This window comes from Epargyreus clarus, unplaced genomic scaffold (genome assembly GCF_041222505.1).
Source record: "Epargyreus clarus isolate Ecla_fem2 unplaced genomic scaffold, WU_Ecla_fem_2.2 ptg000006l, whole genome shotgun sequence".
NCBI classification, from domain to species: Eukaryota; Metazoa; Arthropoda; class Insecta; order Lepidoptera; family Hesperiidae; genus Epargyreus; species Epargyreus clarus.
Window position 1 is genome coordinate 9,207,557 of NW_027332214.1, and position 27,854 is coordinate 9,235,410.

Genomic DNA, 27,854 nt, shown 5'->3' on the forward strand with positions numbered 1-27,854 from the left:
ACAAAATTTTATTAAAATCGGTTCAGTGGTTAAGGCGTGAAGAGACAACCAGACAGACAGACAGAGTTACTTTCGGATTTATAATATTAGTAAGGAAGTAAGGATTAGCCCACAACTTGGTACATATGGTTTTACCCTAGCACCCATATTGTTCAAGCAACTTTACTTATTTAATGTGATAATAACATAATTTAATTCGTATGGCATGATTTTGTACTAATATAAAATGGCAAACTAACAATGGCAATGTTAAATCTCATTACTTAACTGACTTAATTTGTGATTGTAAACCAATTAAGTATAACTTAAACTTAAAACTAAAACTTGTGCTTTATTGCACTTCTTAAACAGAACTTAACCAACAAACCAAAACATTTAAAACTATATCTATTCAACAACTAAGTCAAATTCTTCAATGTCTTCACACATTGAGTTAAAACCGGCTGCCCAAGCTTCCACTTCTTGTTGCTGTAAAAAAAATACAATACAATTGAATCTTTTTTTTTTAAGAATTAGTTAACAAACTAGCAATGGGTTGCAGTCCACTTGATGGTAAGTGATCACTGTTGCCCAAGGATATCTGTTGTTACCTAGATAGCATTATATGCCTATCTGAGGTCGGCCACAGATGCGCCGCTACCCCTAAGGACTAAGCTGGAAAGCCTCGGAAAAGTTTGTCTCCCTTACCATACCAATTAATTACCAATGCATATGAAATAACTTTAAAAAAACAGAAGTGTATATGGGCGGCGAGACCTTTTATAATATATAATATTAATTATTATCATGTTAATTTTGATTGTCAATGTGGAATTAATATTTAGATTAAAATATGGACAACTTCCGGTAGTACTTCAAAACACTTTGTTAGTCATACCAAATAAATTATATGAATTATAATAATATTAAAATATTTATTCTCGTATTTTTAAAACAATATTTTAAATATAATGTTATTTTATTAATAGTTAAATTTATTGTGAATCACGTCACTTGTTATAACAAAACAAGTGATGTGAGAGGGTAGTTCTTACGCTGTTTGTCACTCGAGTAGTATTTAAGTCCACGCGCTGGTAGAGCGTGATTCATTCGCATTTAATCAGTCGTGTACGCCGTTACTCTGCTCGAATTGTAAATAAAAGTGAATAAAAGTGATTCTCATATTAAAGTCGTTTCGTTCAGTTTATTAATAAAGTGCGGTATTGGGATATCGCCGACATGTATGACTGGGACTCAATTGATAGGCCTAGATTCAAAATATCAGTCATCACTGCTTACAGGTTTTAGATCTGAACTGCATAATATACCTTCAAGTAGACTTACATTACATGTATATTAAATAAAAATAATATACCTCTTTCTTGGACAGCTTTTGCTTTTTAGTTTTCTTTTTCCTCACAGTCTTTTTAGGTTCCACTTCAGGCATCTTGAACGTCAGATCATGCAGGTCATCCTCATCGCTGGACGCACTTTGCTCGGCTACCTCACTAGCAGGAACATCACTATCTGACATGGAGTTCTGACGGAATGTTACAACTTTTTTTGCTTTTCCATAGCTCTTCCGGTGTGTCTGAAAAATTTAATAAAATGTTTGGTTTAGTGATTTTTATAATAAAATAGTTTTTGAACAGCTGTAAGTAGTAAAAACAGCCAAAGCTATTTCCATTTATTATTTATAGAAAAATTGTTAGATAACTAGAAATTTGTTTTAAATAGGTTACATTTGAAATGGATAAAGTAATCATGCATTAATCTTAATTTATATTGCTCGGACACAAGAATTCAAATTGAAGAATAGGATTCTATACTACTGTCTAAAAAAAAGGATGAATGGTTCTAATTTAAAGCCTAGGATATAGTTATTTTGCCAAAAAAATCAAGAAATAGTGTTATATTATTCTATGATTACAATAATATACCTTTAGGTGATGTACTACTTCTATATCTTCAAACAAATGGACAGAATCAGCATCATCACCATTTAAATCCTCATTTAATTGAACTTCAGTTACATTGGCAGTTTCACCAGTTCGAACAGGTTCCTTTTCTGGGAAGACAGGTGGCTCAGCTGCAGATTTCATCTGATCGAAAAGTTTATTTACTGTGTCGGAACTTTGTGCTAGTTTAGTGCTAGCCGCTGGCAATGCAACTCTGGTTGGCTCTTTCATTCGGTTGATCTCCTGAAGTACGGCTCTTGATCGAGGTTTCAATGCCCTTAATTTACGCTTATCTAACTTCTTTGTAGGAGATACATTCTCCTGGTCTTGATTTTCACTGTCATCGAATCCAAAATATGTAATATCTTTATCTTTCTTTTTCTTACTAGAGTTTCTAACTTTTTCTACACTACCATCTTTATTACCTTCTGAATTATTTCCAGAACATTCAGTAGAGGTGTTACTAACATCCTGATTAGGTGGAGTGACATTTTCGTCAATAGCAGTTTTATTTTGTGCCTTTTTCTTAGGTGTAACTTTCTCACGTGCATCTGTATATACTGAAGTATTGTTTAAGTCTTCAAATAAAGAGTTATTTTTGATTGGTGTCAACTTATTCTTCTTTTTCTTAGCACTTTTCTCCACGCACTCCTTAATGTAAGATATGATGCTTGTTTGTCTCAACTTCGAGGCATTATCTTCATAAATCTGTGGTGCTTCATTCTCATTTGCACCTAGACCCATATCGGTGTAAACGTGTTTCTTTTTACTGTCATTAAAGTTTATGAAAGAGCTTTCATACGCTGGTGTCATATTTGCTTTAACATATGTATTGACCTGCCATTTAATTGGTAGACTACCAAACTCTGCTCTCCACGGGCTTGCAGCTGGATTCCTAACAGAAACATTCATGCTACTACTTGCTACTGGATTTTCATCAAAAAAGCTCAATTCTTCTCTAAGATTCAACGGATCAGCATTACTCGGTCTTTTTTCTCTATCCACATTTTGTGGAGCTGGTGTTATTGGTCGGCAGGGAGAATTGACTGGTGAATAGTTAATTTCATCAGTGTAACTATCTTCGAAATCTAATGCAATGTCTTCTACTCTGACGGAATTATAATTCTTCTGGGATATGTGACTATTTTCAGTAGTACATACTGTCACTTCTTTTACAACAGGATTATTTGAGGTAGGTTGTGCGTTTACTTGATTTGTAGTATGTGTAGTTGTTTGTGTTGTGGTAACAGGAGTTACTGGTACTATATAATTATTGACTTTCGCTTCTATTACAACAGGATTGTTTGAGGTAGCTTGTTTGGTTACTTGAGCTGTTGCAATAGTTGTTGTTTGTGTTGTGGCAGGAGCTAATGGTATTCCATTATCAACATTTACAACAGTTTTACTGGCTGGTATGTTTCCACAAACAGTTTTTTCAACAGTTTTAGTGGAATTTGTAGCAACCTTATTCTTTAATGCTGTTAAAGCTTTAGCCACATTGACATCATAGTTGTTTTTGAAAACAACATTTTTGGGTTTCGGTTCTCGCTTCTTTGCTGGCTTTTTTCTCTTCTTTTTCTGAGGTGGGGGTTCATCATTTGGGTCATATGTGAATTCATACACATCAATGTTACTTGCATCTCTTTTCAATGACTTCTTATCTTCAAGGACTCTAATAGAGACATCCTTTCTCAATACCTTTTTATTGGAACCTGATTTAGTTGGTGATACTTTTGATGGTGGACTTTTTGTGACAATTTTTTTGGTAATGTTTTTAGTGCGAGGTAGATCTTTCTTTGCATTATTATTTGTATCTGCACTACTGTTTGAGGCATCCTTATTTTTCTTTTGCACAGCTCTCCTATTGACTTTGGTGGATATTACCTTACTAGAAACTGGCGCTCGTTTAGGACTTACTTCTTTGTTTCTGTTATTTTTATCAATGTTTTCTTTTATCTTGGGTGTGCTGGCATATGCTGGTTGTACTGGTACAAACTTACTTGGACTTATTGAATGGTCATCAAACTTAGATGGTAACCGACATATCCTTTTAGGCCTGTTAGCAATCAAACTGTCATGTAAATTTGTTTGATGGGTTTTCAAAGGACTTATTAAAACAATAGGAACCTTAACAGGCTCTTCAGGTTTATTATCAATGGAAGCATTCTTACTGTTTGATAAATTCTGTAACACATTGCACTCTACATATCTGTTTGGAAGACGTCTGTCGCGGCGAGGCCTTTGTTTGACAAGGAGATTATCCTGCTCGTCCTTTTTAGTAGGTTTAGTTGGTAAAACAGATGCATTGTCATCAGAAGCAGAATTCGTTTTGTCTGCTAACGCTTTTCTAGGTTTTGTAACTTTACTAGTTGTTCTTAGTTTGCGTTTAGGGTTTGCGTCAATGTTTTCCTTCGAAGCCTTCGAGATCTTACCCCCTCTTGTTTTGGGCGGCATGACGCACATACAGTTATCGAAAATACGACGTCTTTAACCAAATACTGTCTTCTGTGAGACAAATATCGTTTCGATCACATCACAGTAACAATCACGGCACATAATCTTAGCAATATTTGTACAAAATCGTGTGAAAAAATAAAATTTTATCTCAAATTCCTTCTAATTTCGAGATTCTCAATTTTCGCTCGCTTTCTCAATAAGTGTCAAATGCACAGAACACCTATACTCCTAACGGAGAAGAACGACGACTTCATACAAAAAACGCGATTACATAGTTAGCAACGCCATCTAGATTTGGCCCCCAGTAAACCGAGCGTAAAATTTAGGCGGGAAATTTGAATAATTATAAGTGGGAAATTTGAATAAATATGAGCGGGAAATTTGAATAATTATGAGCGGGAAATTTGAAAATACATTTCAAATTACTTTTTAAATTATTACGTAATGTAGGCACTTTTACCCGTAAAATATAAGCATAACAAAACTGTTTTACAATGCTTATATTTTACAGGTAAAAGTGCCTACTTTACGTTTAAAATATGGGAAGAAAGTAAAATAAAAGATTTTTAAAATATGCTCCAAAATTTTATTGAAATTAAAGTACTCTTTTAAGAAATACAGTTCACATCTATTTTAAGACAATACAGTACACATTTCTTCATTTCTTATATTGCGTACATAAATTATATAAAAACCTATGGAACAGTTAATCTGTGTTCTATGCGCCAGACATTCACTAGAAAAATATTTGGATGGAAATTGAAAAAAAAAAAACTGAACCCACAAGTGGTCTTCCATAACCATAAAATAAGTACATACTATAGTCTAAGATCCCAGGGCCCCCAGACGTTACTTATTTTTGAAGTTACGAATTTTACGGTATAGACGCTCTTATATGTGTTTAAGAGTGTGTATACTCGCTAGTTTGGCTAGGCGGCCCGTTCACAGGTAGCAAAGGTAGAAAAGGTAGACAAAAACATAACTTACTTTTGTTAAATTCGAAGCACTGATTTTTATACAGGGTGTCGTGTAAGTACCACGACAAACTTAGGGAGAACATAGGAGAGGGTCTGACCGCGCTGGGAAAAAAAAATACCTTAGTAAAAGTATCACCTTATTTGCACTATCAATTGTTTTAGATTTTTTGAGAAATACAGACCTCTTCATCTTCTTTCGTTAACTGCGTGTACAAATTTGGTGATGCAGTATTTATTTTTTCTGTTACATACTATAAGATAGTTGGTCTATCATATTGAAATGTAAATTGGTTAAAACATGTAAAGGCACCATGAAAAAAATAGGGATATTTTTAGATTTTATTTTTTTTGCTATTTTTCCCTCAACTTTGACTCGTCGTGGTGAAAAAAAAGTACTGGACTAAAAGTGTACATTGCGCAAAAAAATATGTCCAGTTAATAGAGATTTCAAAAAGGTAACACACTTACTATTTAAAGTTGAATAAAAAAAGTTAAGGCCGTTTTTGCATGAAAGGGACTGAAACGGTAAAATTCGTTACTTCAAAAATAAGTAACGTCTGGGGGCCCTGGGATCTTACTCTACTAGATCAATAGAGAGCTCAGTTATCCAATTAGTAACAAAAATAGTATCAGCATTCCTGTGTTTGCCTGCCTTTACAGTAAATGTAGACTTACGGGTGTAAAATTTATAACTCAATTACTTAAATTGGGATTTATTGCTAAAACCTTTGAATAATGCAAATCATTTTAATTGCATTTGACATGATCTTATCATACAAATATGAAGGCTCTAGTACGTTAAGCGTATGAAATATGCACTCGCGTTTGATGAAGAGTTTACCTTGTTTTTATTATTCTTCATCAAATAGATATACTAATGAAACTTGTGTCTATCCTATAAGGGATCTATCTAGTAAGGGATTAATGAGAATGACAAGCCTTATCGATTTATTTCTCTCTGTACATATTTAAGATAACTTTTTAAAATTTAAACAATATCTAGCTATCTAGTCCAGTTAGTAGGGGAAACAACTTTTACCATACAAAAGACGGTGGATTAACAATTATTTTTAGATGATAGAACTGCTTGTGGTTCGATTACGACACCTAGCGCCACACCTTTTTTGTCTAGTAACAGCAGTGTTTAGCTCTGTTGTATTCTGATTTGAAGAGTGTGGTGAAGGAGCGCTGTTGTGTTCTGGTTTGAAGAGTGGGGTAAGGTAGGCATACTTTTCCAAGGCCTTCCAACTTAGTCCTTATGGGCAGCAGTGCATCTGTGGCCAACCTCTGCTAGGAATCTAATCTTATACAGGGTTGATAACTGACATCCATGGCCGACAGTAGCCACTTACTATTAGGTTTTTAAAAACAAAATTATATAATATGTTGTTTAAGTATGTATTCTGATGTAAAATTAAAATTTGTGAACTTGAGGAGTGACAGAGTATTATACCCCAATGGTTGATGCTACGACTAAATCATTCAATTAATACTTGAAGAGAAAATTTTACATTTCTTATTGTTTGGACATTATTTTTGCAAGCCTCACGTGTATCGAATGATAGCAGTATAAACATGAAAATTTGATCACAGATTACAATTTATTGGAACAAATATCACTATATTATTTTTAACGCTCTTTTACACCAAAATAAGATTACATGGCAGAATATTCCAAATTAATTACTAGGTGGTGGTAATTTAGAATACATTTCGCCATATAATCCTATTTTGATGTAAGAAAGTGGTATATAATGTTATTTATTCCAACAAAAATTGTAATTTGTGAACAAATTTTAATCTTTATGCTGCTATAACTCAATACATGTGAGACGTCCAAACAATTGTTGAAACAATAAATGTGTATTTGTTTTTTCACTTACAGTTTGTTTTGAACCTCTTTGTAGTAGGATCAACTGTTGAAGTATTATATTGAAGAATACAGAATTTAGCACCTTTCATCCAAGGCGGCGGTCCGAGCGGGCACTACTCAGGTCACAAATTTGAATTTTTCATCAAAGTACAAACCTTAACAACATATGTAAAAATTGTCACTAAACCACCTTTTGTATGGCAAAAATCCCCACTGACTGGAGTAATCCATAAACTCAATATCATTTGTTTTGAGAATATTTGCAATAATGGAAATCGTAAGAAACGAGAAGTATATTTTTAGGCGCAATTTCCTACGTTCACCCCAAACTGACACCTACAAAAAATATATAAGTTATTATTAGCTATTTATTTCATATCAGAATTACCAAATGGTCAAATTAGTGGAACATACCTTAAATAAATTGACACCAATTATGTGTGTGTGTATGGGAATAATTTTTTTTACAAAAAATAATAAATAAGGTACAAGACAGCCTTTAATTTTCCAAATCTGTAATCATAAACATATGCATAACAATGTTTCATAACTTAGTGACAAAATATTGCAATTGTATGCATTGACTATATAATTTGACGGTATTCGACTCCACGAATTCGGAACACGTGATTTAAATTCGATACCTTGTTTTCTTATTATGAGCTTCAATGAGCATGTACTGTACTCTTAATGATATGTAATTCATCAAAAAGTTGACGGATGGAGTACATCCAGCTCCATCGCAAATCGAAAAGGGCCAGGGACCTTTTCGATTTGCAGAAGAGGACAAACGCCGTCAGCACGACAAAGGGCGTTTGCCCTCGTTGAACCCCTTTTCGGTAAACTTTTCAATAAATTACAGCCATTCCTCGAGGATATAGACATCACATTATACTATAAGATAACTAAGTACAGAGTCTAAATCACATGTTCCAAATTAGTGCAGTCGAATGCCATCAAATCACATAGCCAACATGCGTATCCGATGAGTTATGAAACGAAAAATAATTCATATGCACTTAATATCCATGATTGGTTTTAATTATTTAAGGTGTGTTCCACCAATTAAACCATTTTATAATTCTGATTTGTAAAAATAGCATACTAATGTATAAAAAAATAAATATTTTTGGTAGGTGTCACTTCGTGACTAGTGTGAAAAATCACCCCCAAAAATATACTTATTGTATCTTACGATTTTCCATATCACATATAATCTGAAAAAAATATATATGGAGCTTATGGATAGACATACATATACTGTTACATAATTTACAAATATAAACAGTTTAAATTTCATAAAGATATCTTAAATAAGTACTGAAAAAAAATCGTTAAGGGTTGTCGCCCTGATAACTCCCTTACTATAAGGGCAAGGGACAAGATTAATTGGTATAACTATTTTAGATAAAGAACAATAAAAACAAGGCAAGAACCCTTCATCTGGTGCGAGTGCACTTTTCACAAGTATAATCTAGTAGATCCATTTCTTTTATTTGATCTTTAAAATATTAATTTAACAGAAACAGTTGTGTGGGTTATTGTAGCAGATGTTGAGGCATAGTTAGTGAGATCTCTGAAGGCAACTCTTTGTACAGGATTAACCACTTCAGCTGCGGCAATAGTTGGTTCACAGTCAGTTGTAGGACTAGCCTGAAAACAAAAAATAAAAAATATGTATTCCTTGGTATAGCTTATACACAATTACAAGTGAAGAGCTTCCAAAGAACCTTTTTGTCAGCTTTAAGTTTAATTTATTTTTAAAAATTACCTGAATTTTTGAGATCATCCAACCTGACTAGTTTCCAGTATAAAATATAAAAAGGTAAGGTATAACTACATAAAATACTCACAATACCATTTAGGTCAAAAGACATGAATATGGAGGTGATTGGTTTTATATATTTATATCAAATTAGAGCAACAACTTACATGATACATTGAAATAGCATCTCTATTCAATTGCTGTTTAGACTCGTCTACAAAATCTGCATCTTGAAAATGCTTCTAGCATAGCATTCTGTGCTCAGAATGAAGTTTATGTAGCAATGTAAGCGTAGGTGCCCTTTCCAGGAAAATAAACTTTGCCCAATGTTCACAGCTGTGAATGAAACATAAGTTACCAATTATTATTTGTATACAACTGTTCAGAAAAGCAAATTAAGAGGACAATGTTTTTAGGGTTAAAGTATATAAATATTAAAGTATGTAAGCAAGTTTCCTTAGCTCATCACAAGTGACAGATGCAAAATCAACCCTCGAGATATAAAAGGATTAAGTTACATGCATGTTCGGAAAGACTAAAATAGGCTCTCCAATAATCTGTATGAATAATAGTGTCTTTCAAACATATATTTATATGTGTAATGCCAATAAACCAGGACTATTTTATTTGGTGCTCCAAGGTTCACATAACTCTATTTATAGCATAGGATGTAACTGAGAGTCGTATTAGCGTCTTACTAGCAAATTTGAGGATTGCTAATATTCACAATAAACGGATTAAAAATCGGCTAAAGTGATGAAGTTGTCTAATGTGTATATTATTATGTAAAGATATAATATTTATGTGAACATTGCGCACACGGTTTTTGATAGTGGAATATTTTTGTATTACACGGTTTTACAGTAATTTATGTTTTTAGCGTAGGAGTTATTTAGGAAAATGATTTACTTATATACAAAATTAGCACGAAGAATCATAGAATTAAAGGTTTGATAAAATGGCTTCTAGCGATCATGTTAGGCACTTACCGGCTAAGTTCCTCAAAGTTACACCAGGCTTAAGAAATCGGAACAATTTAACATTATCTAAAGCTGGCGAACACCCACACTTAAAACATTTCCTTTTGATCTCTCTATTTGCCATTGCAAATAAAATAACTACTTAACTAATAGAGTCCTGTCTCGAAAATAATAACCACTGATTACGAGCGGAGTTACAAACTCAACACACGAAATCGGTTCACTGGATTATGACTGCACTTTTAAAACACATAAACGGAGGAACACAAGCTCGACTCAACGTTGTAGCGAATTAAAAATGCAAGGAATTATGTCACACAGGGTATTACGCCGGAGGACATAAGACGCCATATTGTTTATTTTGTTTTTTTTTTAATCTCCTGAGATGTTACTATACACAAAAATATTAAGAATATAAAGTATATTTAAAATGGCAACAAAATTGAGCCCCCGTAGGTATAACCATTGCACCTACCTAGTTGACCCCCCCTGGTCAAATGTCAGTCAGACAAGTTCTTTTTTTATTTTACCATAGATGACGTATAGTTATAAATTTTACATAAAGTGTTGCAACATAAAACAAAAACAAACACGGCCGCACGACAAACTCTTACTGTTATCCAGTAACTATGAGTCCAACTTTATTTTCATGGTAATCACCTGATCGTAAGTAACTACTACCGTTCATGAACTTTTGTAATCTATTCCAAATGAGATTAAATTCCTGCCTGAGGTAAACCACAAAATATACGTTGCTATCCGTGAGAACTAAGTAATGCCTCGGATAAGTATGTCTCATTTACAATCAGTTCAAAGCGGAATGCAACAGCCTTTTCCACTGTTGTTATTAGGCAGAAAACGATGTGGCGGTAGTGTCTCCGAGGTCGAACTACAAAGGGTTCTTACCTACATACATTCAATATTATTTGAAATACATTATATTAGAAGACCGGGATTTGAAGAAGACCGACTTCTGGATTGAATTTTCGTTTGTGCATTGCTAGGTTACTATACTCTTTGGTGCATTGTAGGAAGCTTTATTTAAGAGGTTCAATCTTTAAACAACCATCTGGCACATGATGGGACTTAGTCGTGTTTATTTTTTTAGAATACAGCTTATTGTTCAATTATTATTATTTTTTAACGTCGTCCGTCTGAAATATTGTAGGAGGCATATGTCCGGTAATATTTGATTTCCTTTTAGTTACTATACTTTTTGTTTATGACTTTATTCATTTATTATGCTCATGAGCTCCATATCAGGCAACACTAAATTTAAAAGTGTCGTTTCGTTTGGTTTGGCCAGCCGTTGTAATTTTGAAACGTATCGTAGTTGTAAATCTAAACGTTTTCCGTTTGATTACTAATTTAGCTTGTGTGTTGTGGTAGAATAAATTCTATAAAGGCAAGTTTGTAAAATAAACTAAGACTGTTTTTGTTGTATTCCCTAATATAGCGTCTACAAAAACTTTGGTAAGTCTAACCACCCTGTTCAGCGTAGGTTCTAATTTCGATTCTCTATTTTTCCCTATGATTTTTCCTATAAAATGCTGGCATCTGCATATTACGTTTATATTAAGAGAATTTAGAAGAAGTTTACTTGAATTACGTGATTATTTCAGACAATTCAGTTACAATAAGACTGGCCGAAAAGAGCTAATGAAGGCGGGTGTTACAAAAGAAAATTATTGACAAAAATTGTCATTTTCCCTCCCAGCCATGGAAGTATGAGACGTATATGAAAAAAAAAGCCGTTATCCAAGCGAAGAGCGCACATTTTCGACATTTTGAGAAATAAATAGTCAAAATGGTGGACGGAGAGAATAAAACAATAGACACAGTGCAAGTGGCTCTTCGCATCAGACCCTTGATGCGGCAGGAAACTGAGAGAGGGTGTGATGAGTGCATCGAAGTAGTGATTGGGGAGCCCCAAGTGACAATCAAAGATTTAGCCTTTACATACAACTATGTGTTCCCGCAACACATCACACAACAAGAGTTCTATGACACAGCCGTTAAAGGTCTCATTGGGAAATTATTTCAAGGTACTTATCGTTTAATACACTATCAAAAACCTATCTAAACCTTTAAAGTTTGAGTTCCTATTGGAACTAGAAATAGTTTTCTATCTTATAGATTTATTAATGAGGTCAATTTAATGAACTCCTTTGTTCCTAAGTAGGGCTATCATATGTTGTCTCTTCATTGAGTTTTAAATATATTCATTTGTTTCTGTTTTTTTTATTTTGGCAATGCTACTCCCACATTTCTGTACAATTATATTACAAGTGATTTTCCAATTTTTATTTCTTTTGGGGCTTAGAATGTCCTAACTTGACAGTACTTACAAAGTTCTTAACATTGGGTTCTTAACATTGGCCCTAGATCTATCTCTTTCTAAGAGGAGACTTGTATACAGGCAGTAGGCAATTAATGGGCAATGAAACAGCATACTCCACGCATATTTTTAAAAGAGAGTACAGATAAGCATTACGTAATTTTTACATAAAATAATGTTTTCTTCTGTTTACTACAGGGTATAATGTTACTATACTTGCTTATGGACAAACTGGCTCAGGGAAAACCTACACCATGGGGACCAATTATTCTGGATCAGATGGAGATTCCACCAAACTGGGTAAGATTCCATATTTGAATATTTCATGCCATAATTCGAAAACCACCAGATTTTACTCCCATCCATTGGTGCAAGTAAGAATAGGCATCAATAGCCATAAGAAAGTTTCCAGTGAAACTCTCAATGTGTTCCAATTTATTCCTCAGGTGGAAAAAAATGATAACAGATGTTTATGGGCAGTGGCAGGTGGACTTCACGCTGTTTGCTATTAATATAAAAAAAAAAAAACATTTTTACAAGTATTTAAAATTGTATTTCAGGTGTAATTCCCCAAGCTGTCGCCGACATATTCGACTTTATAGAGACCCATGAAGATAAGTTTGTGTTCAAAGTGTCAGTGTCTTTCATGGAGCTGTATCAGGAGCAGTGCTACGATCTGCTGTCCGGGAAGGAAAGGGGCCACAGTATTATTGAGATACGTGAGGATATCAACAAGGGGGTGATTTTGCCAGGTAATTTAACATTGTCACACATTTATTTTATAAAGCCCCTTTTTTAAAACCAGGGATTTTAGTTTTAAGTATTATAATCCTTCGCGTTTAATATTTACAGTGCTTAAGTGGTTTTTTGATTTTAACTCGAATGCTGTCTATTATATGCAATCCAATTGGAATTATGTATTTATTGAGCTTTTCAAATATGAAATTTATTATTTCTGTTCACTTGTCCTTAATAACAGCAATGTCAAGTGAGAGTTATGGTTTAATAGGTAGGGGAGAGACTAACATGAGCATTCTCAATATAGTACTTATAGGTAGCAACCCATTTCAGTTGTTTACCAATATCACTTAACATTTTTCGGACTTGCTTCTTCATTTCTACTTTTTACTACAAAAAAAAACTACTTATTTCTGCAGGTATAACAGAGTTACCTGTGGCATCCACAATGGAGACCATGATGGTGCTGGAGCGAGGGTCCTCTGGTCGCGTGACAGGCTCCACAGCGATGAACCAGGCGTCCAGTCGCAGTCATGCTGTCTTCACTATTGTTATCGCTAAGGAGAGTCGTACTGACAAGTAAGAGTTTATTCATAATTTGATAAATTTTGTGTATATAGTAACTGTACAATAATATCTGTATAACTGAAATCAAATTGGCTGAGTGATTGTTTTTTTTATAATTATATTATAACATGACGTCAATAGTTTCTCTGATGTTAATGAAGAAACACAAGTTACTGAGGGAAATACAATACACTCAGGGAGATACCATTTTTAGTACTACTTGTAAAAAAGGTCTATTAAAATAAAAATAAGTAACCTTATAAATAAACTTAATGCATTATGTGGCTTACAAATTTTGTGTATATTATTATTAAACATGCAATGAATGTATTGTATTCTAAACCTCCTAAAATTTTTTTTCAGGAACATGGCAACAACCTCTAAATTCCATCTAGTAGATCTAGCTGGATCGGAGCGCATCAAAAAGACGAAAGCGGTCGGTGAGCGCATGAAGGAAGGTGTGAAGATCAATCAGGGTTTACTGGCGCTCGGTAACGTCATATCGGCATTGGGTGACGGTACCAATAGGAGCTTCATCAGTTATAGGGACAGTAAACTGACTAGGTTGTTGCAAGGTATGTGAATGTCTTAAAATTGTTAATGATGTAAAGTGTTATTAAATTTTCTGTGAAGTAATTATTAAAGTCAAAAGAAAAAAAAGTCATTAGGACCAGATTCTTGATTGTTGTAGTATCAGCACTTCAGCTATTAGTGCTAAATAGAAGCAGTGTTTTGTGCTGCTGAGTTCTGATGGAGAAAGGTACCAAGCATTAAAAAAGTCCTCAAGACTAGCAGTACTTGTTATAATTAGCAGTGTAACTGTGACCAACATCAGACTGGATGTTATTTATAACTGAAATTGACATTGAGACTTAACTGAGATTGAGATTACATACCCAGTAGGCAGTTGCCACTTATCACCAGATGGACTTCATGCCTGTTTGCCTTACCAGTCATATAAAAAAAAATTACAAATGGGACTCTAGACTATTCCGAAAAATAAACAAGGTTTTTCCCAAAAATAAATGTATTTTTCGGAATAGTCTAAAAAGCTTCAATGAAGTTTAGTGTAGTTCTGAAATTGTAGTTTGTTTAAAAGTATATTGGTCACAGAAATGATGGTTACATTTATTACAGACAGTCTCGGAGGCAACTCTCTAACATTGATGGTTGCGTGCGTGAGTCCAGCTGATTACAACTTGGATGAAACTGTATCTACACTGAGATACGCGGATCGTGCGCGGCGTATACGCAACAAGCCGGTTATCAACCAGGATGCTAAGGCTGCTGAAATTGTCAGGTGAATGTTCAGTTATTCATATTCGGTAGGGCTGGGAAGATACCAACGCTACACGCATTAAAGCTACAAGCGTAAAATACATTTTGCATTTTGATGGAAAACTATGGAAGCCTAGTGACTTACATATGAGGCAACTTAATCCTCCAGGATACTGTAGCAATGCACCTGTAATTGACATTGGATGGAATTTAGAATTGGTTGCGGATTTTCCCTGTTAGTAGTGACCATTTCCCATTATGTAAAAATTTCTAAGTTATACAATATGTGATTGTTTGTAAACCTTGGAATCAATCGTTTGTAAACCTTGGATCTCTTGGAATAAATTCTAAACATTTTTATGTTCATAACAATCTTTATTATAATCCAATATTAATTTTATTTGTATTGACGTTTATGCAAAAATAACATTGATGTATCAATTTCCTGTTTTTACACATATTAAATAAATATTTTACAGATTGAACAACTTAGTTAACGAACTTAGGCTACAATTACTGGGTAAACTACCGACAATAAGCGAACAGAACAATGAACAGTTACAAGAAGAATTAGACAGAGAAAAGGCGAAGTATGCAGAACTACTCAAAAAACACAAGCAAGTCACAGAACATTTGGGTAACATGTTGATTGAAAACACTAATCTATGTGAGAAAGCGCTATTAGCTGAAGCTGCGAAAGATAAAATCGAACGTAAACTAAACGAATTAACCGAGCAATGTAATCAAACGATAGATAACTTGAACACAACGGATAGATTGGACGATGAGGTACAAAAGAATAGTGTAGTGGAGTATCTTAAAGAGATTAAAGTAAGGTTAGAGGACCTACAGAGTGTCAACTTGAAGACAAATGAGCAGTTGATAGACCATGAGATCAAGTTGTCGTTTGTGAAGGATGATAATGACGGTGAGAAAGTGGATGAAGATGTCTTGCTGAATGAGGACCAAGCTGTGTTGGAGGAAGAGAAACGGGCGATGGGACAGGTATATTATTTTAATATATTATATTTCATAAAATCTTATTTAGTGATTATAGAAACTGATATAAACTCTAAATTTACAAGAGTGCTTGCCCAATTACATTAGTAAAGTTACCTTCTTTATGTTACTTTTAATATGAAAGTGCAAGTGCAAACCTAAATGAAATCTTCATATGTGGTATAGGAAAGGCTTAAACCAGACTGGACTTTAATATATCTGTGCTGTTAAAGGGAAAAATAGTTGAAGAATTTATTTCTCGATAAATGTTATAAAAAATGTTACCTACTTACCTTTCGATACCTTTCGACCATGGACTTGAGCTTAGCGACAAGCATCGCTATTTTAAATTGCCCTTCATAGAAAGGTTCCTAGGAACATATTTTGTTCCGGACCGCATATCTTCGTCGCCTATCGCCCGTCGTCACATGCGTCATACATTACGTAACCATAAACTTAATGCATACTGTAATTTGTTTTACAGGTGGCACTAAACCAAGAACTCCAAGAGTTGAACCGCGCGATGGCAATCAAGGCTTCAGTAGTGCAAGCAATACTCGCCAACAACAAGGAGATGTTGGACAGCCACAACAACCTTCGTGAGAACGAAGACAAGATAGCCCAGTTGGAGAAGGAGAGAGATGAACTGCTTCAACAGTTGAAGACAAAGGTGGGTTTGAGGGTTTGTAATTTTTTACAGATTTGCGTACTAGCGCCGGCCGTAATTTTGCAAAATATTTATATACCGACTGGAAAACAAATAGTAAGCGTTCAGAGACACTACTGTATAGTAGATACTACACTACTATATAAAATTTAAAAACTTAAAAACGCATAGCATGAGTACCCGTTACATAATAAAACATACTAACTACTTAGCCGAGAATTGTTTGGTAATTTTATTTACACTAATTCAATTTTTAATCATTACAGAGCAAAGACCCATCCCACGAAGAGCGCCGCACTAAGGTGTCAACCCTCGAAGCCGAGATCTCCGAGCTGAAGAAGAGATGTCAGCAACAAGCGAACATCATCAAGACCAAAGAGAAAAACGAGGCCAAGATCGCCGCCCTCAACGCTGAACTGCAGGCTATGAAGGCTACTAAAGTTAGTTCCATACTATACACTTTTGGAGGAATAGTTAATACTTTGGTAATGGCGGTTATAAGTAATTTTGCAAGTGCGGGCTCTTTGATGGTTGATTGAAAGTATAATGTTGAATACTTGTTTGTGTCTCTTTAGATGGCAGGAGAAGTCTTTGCCTCAAAATAGGATATTGTATAATGGTGCTGCTGTAATCAATTCATCATCCTAATTAATATTATAGATGCTACAATAATATACATTTTGGATGTCATTTAACACAGTACAATACAATTATTTCTGTTGGCATTTGCGCATTTTAAATCAATTTTGCGCATTAAAAATTAAGCATCACAGCAACATCAGTAGCAACGTAATATTTACAAATAGTTTTCGTGTTCCTTTCACAAAGCTCGTGAGCCAAACCTTACGCACTTTTGTATTGTACTTGTGCGCAGGTGAAAATAATAAAGCAGATGCGCGTCGAGAGCGAGAAGTTCCGCAAGTGGAAGGCGGACAACGAGCGCGCGATGGTGCGCATGCGCAACGAGGAGCGCAAGCGCGCCACCGCCATGGCGCGCATGGAGTCGCTGCACGCCAAGCAGCAGAACGTGCTCAAGCGCAAGATGGAGGAGGCCGTCGCGGTCAACAAGCGGCTCAAGGTACCTCACGACGCACATGCACGTACACACGGGCATAAACGCACACAAGCACCACATACAGACACAGGTACATGTACACTCTCACACACATGTACACGCATATACAAGGAAAGATACTTACAGGCGCACACTCAAGCACCTATAAAACATGCAGAAATACATGAACGTACGTATCCGCGCCAAACTGCTAGTCCGCTCCGACTATAAAAATGAGTCGCGTCGCCATAGTAAATTGCATGTTCGGAACAACACCAGAGCGGACTAGCAGTTTGAGTCAAATTATACATGCGTACCCAAGAATTAAATTCAGAACGCATGTACACTAGATAACCCATTTACATACATATATATTTTGCAATAATTGTGCAAGCACACAAATAAATAAAAATATTTGGCAGCAATACCGCACGAGTTTCTTCAGTTTCTGTATTTATCACAGGTATAAGTTATAGAATATAAGGCTGACGTGATAAATTGTTACGATGAAAAGGAACACCTTTTACTTACATTTTATAATTAAAACACCCCAAAGACGTTCCACCGAACACGTGGAGTGCGTGCGCTATAGTCGAAGGTAACGATTATAGATGATACACTTAATATAGGGGTAACGATCGAACTGCTAGTAAAATAAAACTAGCCGGCCGCCCCTCCAGCTTAATGATGTCATTATGACATTTGTTATTTTGCTTCGATATTTGATAAGAAAGGGTAGTAGTAAAAAAATCACATCTACGACACTAACAATTACGATGAAACAAGACGTCTCATTACGTCAATACATGCAAAATGGTCGCGGCTGTATTTAAAAAAAATCTTCGAAAATCCTACCATTATATCTACATAATAATTACTTAAATATATTGTTTTAAATATTCATGTAAAATATCTCTTCAAAAACAGGAAGCGTTAGACAGACAGAAGCAAACGGCGATGAAGCGAAACGCGAAAGGCAGTGTGAAAACTGGTGCAGTGCAGCTGTACATAGAACAGGAGTTGGAGGTCCACCTCAGCATCGTAGAGGCTGAGAAGTCGCTTGAGGAACTTATGGAGTACAGGTACGTTGTTTTTAATTATGTATTTGGGGGCCGTTCAAGTATTACGTAAGCAGATTTATTACAATTATTTGCCCCCCCATCCCCCTTGTCAGCAAAAGTAAGCAAAGCTCTTAACCCCTACCCCCATGCTTACGTAAACATTATGTCAATTAATGTATTGTTTTTTTTTTTAATATTATAATTATAATTTAAAAATGCCTTAACATATGCATTATTTGCGGGAATCGCCAAAAGCAAAGACCACCGCCCCCTTCACTTATAAGAAAAACTTAAACACTAAAATAAATTCAGTAGATTTTATTTATATTAATTTTAAGATTACTACTGTTTGAATTTATTTATATTTTACTCAGCTGTAGGATAATTAATATTTCGTAACAGAACATAGTCTTAAATATGGAGGAAAACTCGTATATATCTTTGATATTATTTCAAGATTATTCTATCCTTCCGCTCTGAGATAGCGTGGTGAGAGTCGTGCCCAACACTGAGAAAAGTTCAAGCTTCTGCTCTTGAGGGCGTAAAAGGCGTCACTGTACTGCTTTGTTAATCCTCCTATTTAAGAAAAATATACCTACACACCCATGGTTACTATGTACATAATAATCTATCACCAATAATAATCAAAGTATACAATTTCAATATGAACAGAGCGTGGATAACGGAACAAATAGAGAACCTACGCAACAGTACCGACGACGAGGCGAACAGGAAGAAGATAGCCGAACTCGAAGACGACTTGGCGCTGCGCAAAGCACAAATATCCGACCTGCAACAAAAGATCATTACTGCTGATCAAGGTGAGACATTTATTATTTTAATAACACGCTTTATATTAGTTTCATTTGTATGTTTGTCAGTGATTCTCCGTTTTTCAGTAGAAAGAGATCAACATACATCCTTAACTTACCCTGCATGTATGAAAGAATGAAATAGAATACCGAAAGCTTTTTAGTTGATTTTATCATAAAAGCGTGTTTTGTAGTTTTTGAACTATATTTATTTTAATTTTGATAACTGCCAAATACAACAGTATTTTTTTTTATAGTGTTGTTGAAATGAAATTAATTAATTTTGTTTCGTAATTATTATTAAAATATAAAAGCTGACACAAAACAATGTAGCTTCCACTTCAAGGCATTGTTTTAAACTGTTTGTTTAAGCTAAATATGAACATGTTTTTCAAGACTCACTGCCCTCCCTTTAAATCTGTCATCAACATCAAATTTAGATACTCTTATCTAAGGCTGATTTATAGATGCTGTTTTTTGGCTGCATGGTATTCCGGTATAACTTGAACCATCTCAATTTTTTGCCACATGCTTAAGTTTTTAGACGAAGACTTCGTGGACTGTAATATTCATATGTGGACGCTATATTCAGTTTAAATATTTACATTTTATTTAAATACACTATTTTATTACACATAGCTTGCTCCTTTTTTTCTTCGTAACGTACTTTGGCATAGAAAAAATTAAAATTTACGCAATTCAGTTTGTAATGATATTTTTTCTACAGAAAACAAATCGCGCACACAATGGGACAACATCCAATCGATGCTCGAAGCGAAGGTGGCGCTGAAGTGTCTGTTCGAGTTGCTAGTGGACGCCAAGCGAGAGATGCAGAATCAGAGCGAGAAAGGCTATCAGGCGCGCTACGAGGAAATCAAGGAGGCACACGATCGACTCACGATCGAGTTTGATAACAGCAAGGCGGAGTTTGAGCGGCAACTCGCGATGGTCAAGCTGCAAAGTGAACAGAAGGTGAGGAATATAGATATATATATTATGTAACTGTCCTAAAGTGAATTTGAAGGAATAAACCATGGTTTGTTGTGCTATTAATTCCTACAACTACACATTTTATTATTATAACAGAAGTGTTAGTATTTTTTGTCCTGAGTGGAGTAATGCTGAGACACGTAAGTATCTATCGTCTCTCGAACGTAAGTTCGGAAGGAGTCATTTACAGTTTGTGGCCAATCTTGGCCAATCATGACAAAAATTGTGATACGACTTCGATATCTTTCGATTTGATATACCAGAATATATATCGATTGTTTAGTCCATTTTTTAAGATGTCACTTTTCTAAATCAGAAATTTTTAAATTATGTTAATTATGAAGGCGAATACTACTAAGTTGCCAATAAACTCCACCACAATTTCTGTCCCTATGTATCCATCGACTTGTAACCACAGTCGTTAATACATCAATAATATTATAATCGAGTGTTTTAACTATTTATCTTTTGAGACATTTATGTGTATGAGAAATAATCCATAGTGTTCACTATATCAATTAACAAATATTTCCGGTACTTTAAAGTTTCCTTGCAAGTTACTTATCGAGATGTTGTGGGTTAATATTTTTGAAAAATGTTTTCAGTTGAGTGCTCTAGTGGCGCTCCAACGAGGTGTGGTCGGCAGGGGGGACAGGAGCGAGGCCTGCAAACATCTCCAGAACGTGATACAGTACCAACAGGACAGGCTCGAACAAGTCGAACAGGAGAATGTATGTAGATTTCTATAATACAGTCTTGTTTTAATTGTGTATTATTCTGTGTAAGTTAAAGTGAATAAAATGCCATTTTTTTGCTTATGTCGTTTGCATGGTAGCTCATAGACTAGTAGAATAGAGAATAATAGTTTAAAAGTAAACAATAATAATAATAATTGCTAAAATAAACAAATTTCTTTTAGGAAAATCACCCATATGTTATGTTATAATATTTGGCATAAATTTGCAAATAATTCTGAAAACATTTGGATTTTGAATTCAAATTACAGTCGAATAAAAAATGGGTAATAGTTTAGTGTATTTATCAATGGGTTCATGTGCCATAAAGTCCACATCATTTTTTTTCTGAACAAGTAGCATATGTTACTACATTCACTTTATTAATTTCACAGAAAAAACTATTAGACGAATTGGAAGAACTCCGGTCTGCCAACAAGAAAACTAAGAAACGTGCCAAGAAGGATCCCGTGGAGGCCACCAAAAAGACGGAGTACATCGAGCCTACTGATGAAGAAGATGACGAATTTGAGGACCAGGAGAAGGATCCCGACTGGAGAGCCACACCACTGTTCAAGCGTATACAGGTACCTATATATCTATGTACCAAATTGATTAAAATAATGATAGAAAGTAGTGTTTCATGTGTTGATGTAAAACAAGATAAATAATAAAAGTGCACTAAACAAGCTATGTTCCCAGTCTTAGATATCCAAAGTTCAATTTCTGATGAAACTCACAAATTCATATATGTTGATAGAGTAGATTATTGCTTATAAATTTAAAAATGAATGGATGCCAAGATTCTGTTACAAAACTTCTGAATTTAAAGTGCTTCATGGTAGACCAGTGGTTGTTAGCCATATCAAAGTACAGCCAAACGTACACAATCAAAATATCAAGTATTAGCTGACCCGGCCAACTTTGTACCGCCTTAAAATCTATTTATCAAATATATTTCATACAAAATAGCCTATGTTACTCGTGGATAATGTAGCTTTCGAATGGTGAAAGAATTTTTAAAATCGGTCCTGTAGTTTTTGAGCCTATTCATTACAACCAAACAAACAAACAAAGTTTACCTCTTTATAATATCAGTGTAGATACAGTTTTGTGTGAAAAAATGAGATTTAAAAGTGTGAAAATTAAAGATATATTGCTTGAAATTGAGCTTATAAGGATATATTTGAAATGTACACTACTATGACTGCTTTGCTATGAAACCATATAATTTTATGTTACAAGACAACATCAATTTGTGTAACATTATGTGTATTCAGTTAGTTTTACTAGAATTTTCAATTTCAATTTGTGTTATATTAAATGTTTGTATATTGTTGGGACAGCCTTACTAAACCTGACGACAATTTCTTACCAATTCAATGTATGTAACTATAAACTCGCAGGCGCAGCGCTCCCGCCTCACGATGAACTTTACGGTCTCCGAGACTGACGCGGGCAGTCAGAGCGTCAGTTCTCGTGCGACCAAGCGAGGCTCGGACGGCGCTCCGCACTGCACTTGTAGAGGCTCGTGCTCCACCAAGATGTGTGGCTGTGTGAAGGCTGAGTTAGGCTGCGGCCGCGCCTGCCGCTGCCAGCCGGAGCTGTGCAAGAACCGACGCAGAGTGTCCTCGGACAGCGAGGACAAGGAGAACAACGTGAGTATACTAGTATCGTCTCGATATGCGAACAATTCGCCGAGTAAATCGCCACGTTGCGTGTCTTCACACAGCGAAGCAGAACAACGTGAATACACTAATGTAGTATCTCGATACGCCGAGCAAATCGCCACGCCGGGTACCTTCAAATAGCGAGGATAAGGAGAACAACGTGAGTACTGAGTACACTAATGTAGCGTCTCGTTACGTAGAAAATTCGTGAAGTAAATCGCAACACCGGGTGTCTTCAGACAGCGAGGACAAGCACGGCTGCCAACTTAGGGGTTTTCCCCCCAGATTTAGGGGGTAAATGAGTGGTTTGGGATTTTTCTAGGGGTTTTATATGTCTAGGGGTATTTTTAGGGGTTTTGTAAAGGCGCGGCGAGCAAAAAAAAAAAAAAAACGGGAAACGTGTCATAAGCTTGCAAGGCGTCCAAAACAAACATGTTCTGAGCCGGCACGGCATCCCAAAAAAAAAGTGTAATATATTTTTAGGGGAATTTTCAAATAATTAATGCAATTATAGGGGGTTTCGACTTCAGTTTAGGGATAAATATTTTTGAGAGTTGGTAACACTGAGGACAAGGAAAACAACGTGAGTAGTCAGTCAGTCAATTACTCTCAGTGCTCAGTCATCAATCCAAATCAAACAAGAACAAATAAGTATTTACCTAAAAACAAGGACATTAATTTTTATACAAATGTAAAAGTTTCGCAAAAAGTATAGTCCAAAATTGCGCCGAGATATTATTTTTTATTTGCCTATTTCCTAATATTATTGATATTATTAAATACCGCAATAATTTTTGAAATAAACTATTTGTTTAGAAACCTAATAGAAACCTCTTTCAAGGTTACAATTTAATAATTTCTATTTTACTCTTATTTACAGCCGTCCAGTGCAGAATTTTCTCTCGACACCACACCACCATCATACTTTGACAAACGGTGAGTTTAACATTCATTGGTATTAAATTAAAAATTGATTACCATAAATAACATAATAATTCAAGTTGTTTAGATTCGAATCGTCTGAAGAACTGAACGAAGCGGCGTTCGAAAAAAATAAAAGCGAAAATGTTTTAAATATAGCAACACTGAACGAGAAAAATGATGATAAAATGCCATTGAGCGAAAGGCGATTACAAACTAATAATAATAGAAATACTCGGAAATGGATGCTTGCCCTTCTTTTGTATAATACGTGTCTCGCCCCTATGTCTTCATACTGCGCGAACAATATATTTCAGTACGGAATGGACATCGCTCAGTATAACGTGATATCATTCATCATCAAATATTTAATGAGAGAGGTTAATAATGAAACTCCTAGCGGACTATGCTCTTAAAGATTTGAATACACTGTAGCATATTTTATACAGAAAATTTTCAGTATCTATTATAATACATTTTGTTTATTTCTAAAGGGACGCAAAGAAGTATTCATTCTATAAAAACATATCTGGCATTTGGCACATTTTTAAGCGGAGGGAAACACTTTAAATCTGTAAGTGCATAGTTCTGCAAAGTATTGATTGAATTGTAATTATGTAGATGATAAATTAATTTTTGTGTAAATTTTTATTGTAGACAATTGCTAATATTAGATTTACTTCTTTATTTATAAATATAAAGTGTTTTCGCTATTTTATGTGTCTAGAGCGACAGCAGATAAATAAGGTAAAATAATAAAATTTAAATAAATAATTCACTTCTACTTTATGAATAATGAAGTAAAAAATATGACTACAAGAAAATATAAATATAAAGAGTTCTTAGAAATCGCGAAAGTATATTTGATAACTGCTTTGCAGAATTATGTTCCGTTGTGTAACTTATATAGTGATTACAATATATGTTGATAAGGATATTTAATGTAATTATAATTATTTTTTGCAGCGGTCTTGACGCAACTTTTGTAAAGAAGAAGAAAAGCTATTTTTTCCCACATGATCAAGCCAATGGTGATACACAACAAATAAAGGTATGTCTGCTTAGCTGTATATACTCCGCGCCAAATTGCTAGTCCGCTCTGAAGTTGTCGCGAGCAGGTGTAGTCATACAATTCGCTATGGCGACGCGATTCATTTCTATATTCAGAGAGGACTATACTTTAATATTTGTTTAAAAAGAATGTTGAAATAAAGTGGCGTAGTCGAGATCGCCCAAATAAAAGGTTGGCTGTAGAATTTTATTTCCACCTATTAAAATTAATGTATATTTAACTAATTTAAATGGTATTGTAAGGGAAGCTAGAAAACTTCATTAGGAAAAAGAGCTACATATACTATTATACTTGATTACAGAAAATATTTAATTATTATTACTTGAATTATAGTACAGGATCCCTAGTATAGTTTTCATCATTTATAAATAACAAGCTGATTTTTCGTGAGTAGCTTCGTTTCGACAAGACGCCCAACATTTTTCCTTACAGCAATGTTGGTAAATGGTAGCTTGATGGGGCAGCAAGGATAAAATATGTTGACCGGACGAATTCTAAAAATTTATTACTAACCAAATTTTTCTTTGTCAATTATCAAGATAATTATTTAAATAACGTGAAAAAATATTTGTCCTACAAAATATAAGGTTTTTATTAAGGCGTCCCCCCTCTCCAACATGTATCATAAACAAGGCCATGAAAAATAATTACTAACCAGCTGATTTTTTTTTTATTGGCTGTCTACCATTTACATAGTCTACCATGCACATTGTCCTACAAATTACATGGTATGTCATCTCGGACCTACACTTAAAAGTTGTAGTACTAATACTTAATGTAAAAATAATTAGTATCAAGCTGAGTGTTCCAGAATAGCTTCGTTTTAATGAGACGCCCAACAAATTCTCGTACGAAAGTTCTCGATTGTGGTTTATAACTAAAATAATAGGGATGAAATATGTTGATTTGACGAATCAAAAAAAAATATTACTAACCGATTTTTTTTTATTAATTATCGAGACAATTATCTAAATAACGTGAAAAAATATTTGTCCTACAAAATATAAGGTTTTTTTTAAGGCGTCCCCCCTCTCCAACATGTATCATAAACAAGGTCATGAAAAATAATTACTAACCAGCTGATTTTTTTTTATTAGCTGTCTAACATTTACACAGCTTACTACCCACATTGTCCTACAAATTGCGAAGTACGTTATTCCAGTCCGCCAGTTTTATAGTTTATTTATATTATATTATAGTTAAATTACAAATCTTGTAGGATTAATAAAAGTTACCCTTTTTTTGTAGGACATTGTTTTATTTGGATAAAAATTATATTATCCTATCACGTGATACCTTTGTCCTACAGTTACTAATAAAAAAAATAATCCTGCGGAATTAACATCTTTTCAGCGTAGGTCCGAGATGACATACCATGCAATTTGTAGGACAATGTGCATGGTAGACTATGTAAATGGTAGACAGCCAATAAAAAAAAAATCAGCTGGTTAGTAATTATTTTTCATGACCTTGTTTATGATACATGTTGGAGAGGGGGGACGCCTTGATAAAAACCTTATATTTTGTAGGACAAATATTTTTTCACGTTATTTAAATAATTATCTTGATAATTAACAAAGAAAAATTTGGTTAGTAATAAATTTTTAGAATTCGTCCGGTCAACATATTTTATCCTTGCTGCCCCATCAAGCTACCATTTACCAACATTGCTGTAAGGAAAAATGTTGGGCGTCTTGTCGAAACGAAGCTACTCACGAAAAATCAGCTTGTTAGTAATAAATGATGAAAACTATACTAGGGATCCTGTACCATTAGTATTAGCTTTAAAACCCAGACTTTGCTTGCAGTCAGAGATTTTTATCTATCTCTCGGGAACGATACTTTTTTGCACATAAAACTTTGTACCTTATGTCCTTTTCTAAACTCATGACAACGTGTCTACAAAATTTTATGTCAATCGGTTTTGTAGTTAGACGTGAAAGTGTAGCAAAAAAATAAACAACTCACATTCTCATTTATAATATTCGTTAGGATTATAAAATTTATATTCAATTTGAGTATATTTTAAGAAACGCAAAAGACTATACTTAAAGATTCTTTTATTATTTTCAGACTGACTAATTCGGCTGCGCCCATCTACGGAAAACCACAAGTGGCTCGATTGAAATAATATCCTATATTATAATTATTTTAATACTTATACTAATGTAATCTAAATTAGGTGTTTAATGTATTGACTAGTGTTAAATTTTATACAGTATTTACTGGGCCTCAATATTGCGATGTGGAAAATCAGAAGTTAATATCTGGTCGTCTGCAAATTTTATAAATTGATAGAGTGGATCTCTGAATAAAGTTTATTTATTAATAATAAGGATTTTTATTTTCGTTTTTATTTATTTTATATTCTTATAAAAATGTGCTATAGTAGAAGTATTCAAGTGTAACACTACGATGTCAGTGCCCCGCTGATAGATGGCGCTGTTTACATTTAAATGGATCTTTAAGCAGATGGCGACACTGCATTACTAATGCAATCCAAATAATTTTTTCTGTCTGATTGCGGACAGAAAAATATCGTCTGAAAATTTTATAAAATAAATTGTTAAAAAATGTCACGAACTACAATTGGCAATTTATATTTTACAAAAATGTATCAGTTGAAAATGAAGCAATAGGTACATTTCAAAATATTTTATAAGTCTCAAAATAAATAAACAATATCGTAAATTAAAAAAATGATTAGGCAAAAAAGTGAAAATAATATCAAAAAGCCAACGACACGCAGTGTTCCCAGGCGGTCACCCATCCAAGTACTGACTGCGCCCGATGTTGCTTAACTTCGGTGATCGGACGAGAACCGGTGTATTCAACGTGGTATGGACGTTGGCGATAAGAGATTAGAATTTTTGGTACACATTGTTTGATAGTAAATAAAAAAATAACAACAAAAATACCTTACAATACATATTATTTAAAAATAACTAATTTAGATTTGTTTTT

General features: G+C 34.4%; 2 protein-coding genes, 1 long non-coding RNA gene and 1 other non-coding gene across 8 annotated transcripts; 1 reads left to right on the plus strand and 3 right to left on the minus strand.

Moving 5' to 3' along the window:
• Positions 1-360: 360 nt before the first annotated feature.
• Positions 361-4,598, minus strand: dmt (dalmatian). Its single transcript, XM_073073990.1, has 3 exons — positions 1,920-4,598; positions 1,355-1,570; positions 361-468 (listed from the first exon to the last, which is right to left on the minus strand). Exons 1-3 carry the CDS (start codon positions 4,398-4,400, stop codon positions 388-390), a joined length of 2,778 nt encoding a protein of 925 aa, XP_072930091.1. The 5' UTR covers positions 4,401-4,598; the 3' UTR covers positions 361-387.
• Positions 4,599-4,966: 368 nt separating this feature from the next.
• Positions 4,967-10,453, minus strand: LOC140742919 (uncharacterized). Its single transcript, XR_012102312.1, has 3 exons — positions 9,999-10,453; positions 9,177-9,345; positions 4,967-8,897 (listed from the first exon to the last, which is right to left on the minus strand). It is a non-coding gene; the product is annotated as an uncharacterized LOC140742919 (long non-coding RNA).
• An 805-nt stretch (positions 10,454-11,258) lies between these two features.
• On the plus strand, positions 11,259-24,926 carry Klp3A (kinesin-like protein 3A). 5 transcript variants are annotated; one of them, XM_073073991.1, is made up of 20 exons: positions 11,259-11,462; positions 11,612-12,034; positions 12,526-12,627; positions 12,888-13,079; positions 13,485-13,644; positions 13,996-14,207; positions 14,770-14,932; positions 15,390-15,915; positions 16,394-16,579; positions 16,843-17,016; positions 17,451-17,654; positions 18,558-18,712; positions 19,364-19,512; positions 20,231-20,475; positions 21,099-21,224; positions 21,623-21,814; positions 22,634-22,885; positions 23,778-23,833; positions 23,907-24,198; positions 24,785-24,870. In XM_073073991.1, exons 2-20 carry the CDS (start codon positions 11,797-11,799, stop codon positions 24,791-24,793), a joined length of 3,633 nt encoding a protein of 1,210 aa, XP_072930092.1. In that variant the 5' UTR covers positions 11,259-11,462; positions 11,612-11,796; the 3' UTR covers positions 24,794-24,870. The 5 variants fall into 5 exon arrangements, with proteins under 5 accessions (XP_072930092.1, XP_072930095.1, XP_072930094.1 ...); XM_073073994.1 differs by lacking the exon at positions 23,907-24,198 and adding an exon at positions 24,313-24,392 and having other exon boundaries at positions 11,260-11,462; positions 24,785-24,869; XM_073073992.1 differs by having other exon boundaries at positions 11,261-11,394.
• A 2,697-nt stretch (positions 24,927-27,623) lies between these two features.
• Positions 27,624-27,742, minus strand: LOC140743024 (5S ribosomal RNA). The gene has a single exon (XR_012102337.1). It is a non-coding gene; the product is annotated as a 5S ribosomal RNA (ribosomal RNA).
• Between the last annotated feature and the right edge of the window lie 112 nt (positions 27,743-27,854).

Coding starts and splice junctions, on each gene's coding strand:
- dmt (XM_073073990.1), bottom strand. CDS start 4,400: ATGTGCGTCATGCCGCCCAAAACAAGAGGGGGTAAGATCTCGAAGGCT. Junction 1,571..1,919: donor AAGTAGTACATCACCTAAAG/GTATATTATTGT, acceptor TAAATTTTTCAG/ACACACCGGAAGAGCTATGG. Junction 469..1,354: donor AAAAGCTGTCCAAGAAAGAG/GTATATTATTTT, acceptor TTTTTTTTACAG/CAACAAGAAGTGGAAGCTTG.
- Klp3A (XM_073073991.1), top strand. CDS start 11,797: ATGGTGGACGGAGAGAATAAAACAATAGACACAGTGCAAGTGGCTCTT. Junction 16,580..16,842: donor TTCAACAGTTGAAGACAAAG/GTGGGTTTGAGG, acceptor TAATCATTACAG/AGCAAAGACCCATCCCACGA. Junction 17,017..17,450: donor AGGCTATGAAGGCTACTAAA/GTTAGTTCCATA, acceptor ACTTGTGCGCAG/GTGAAAATAATAAAGCAGAT.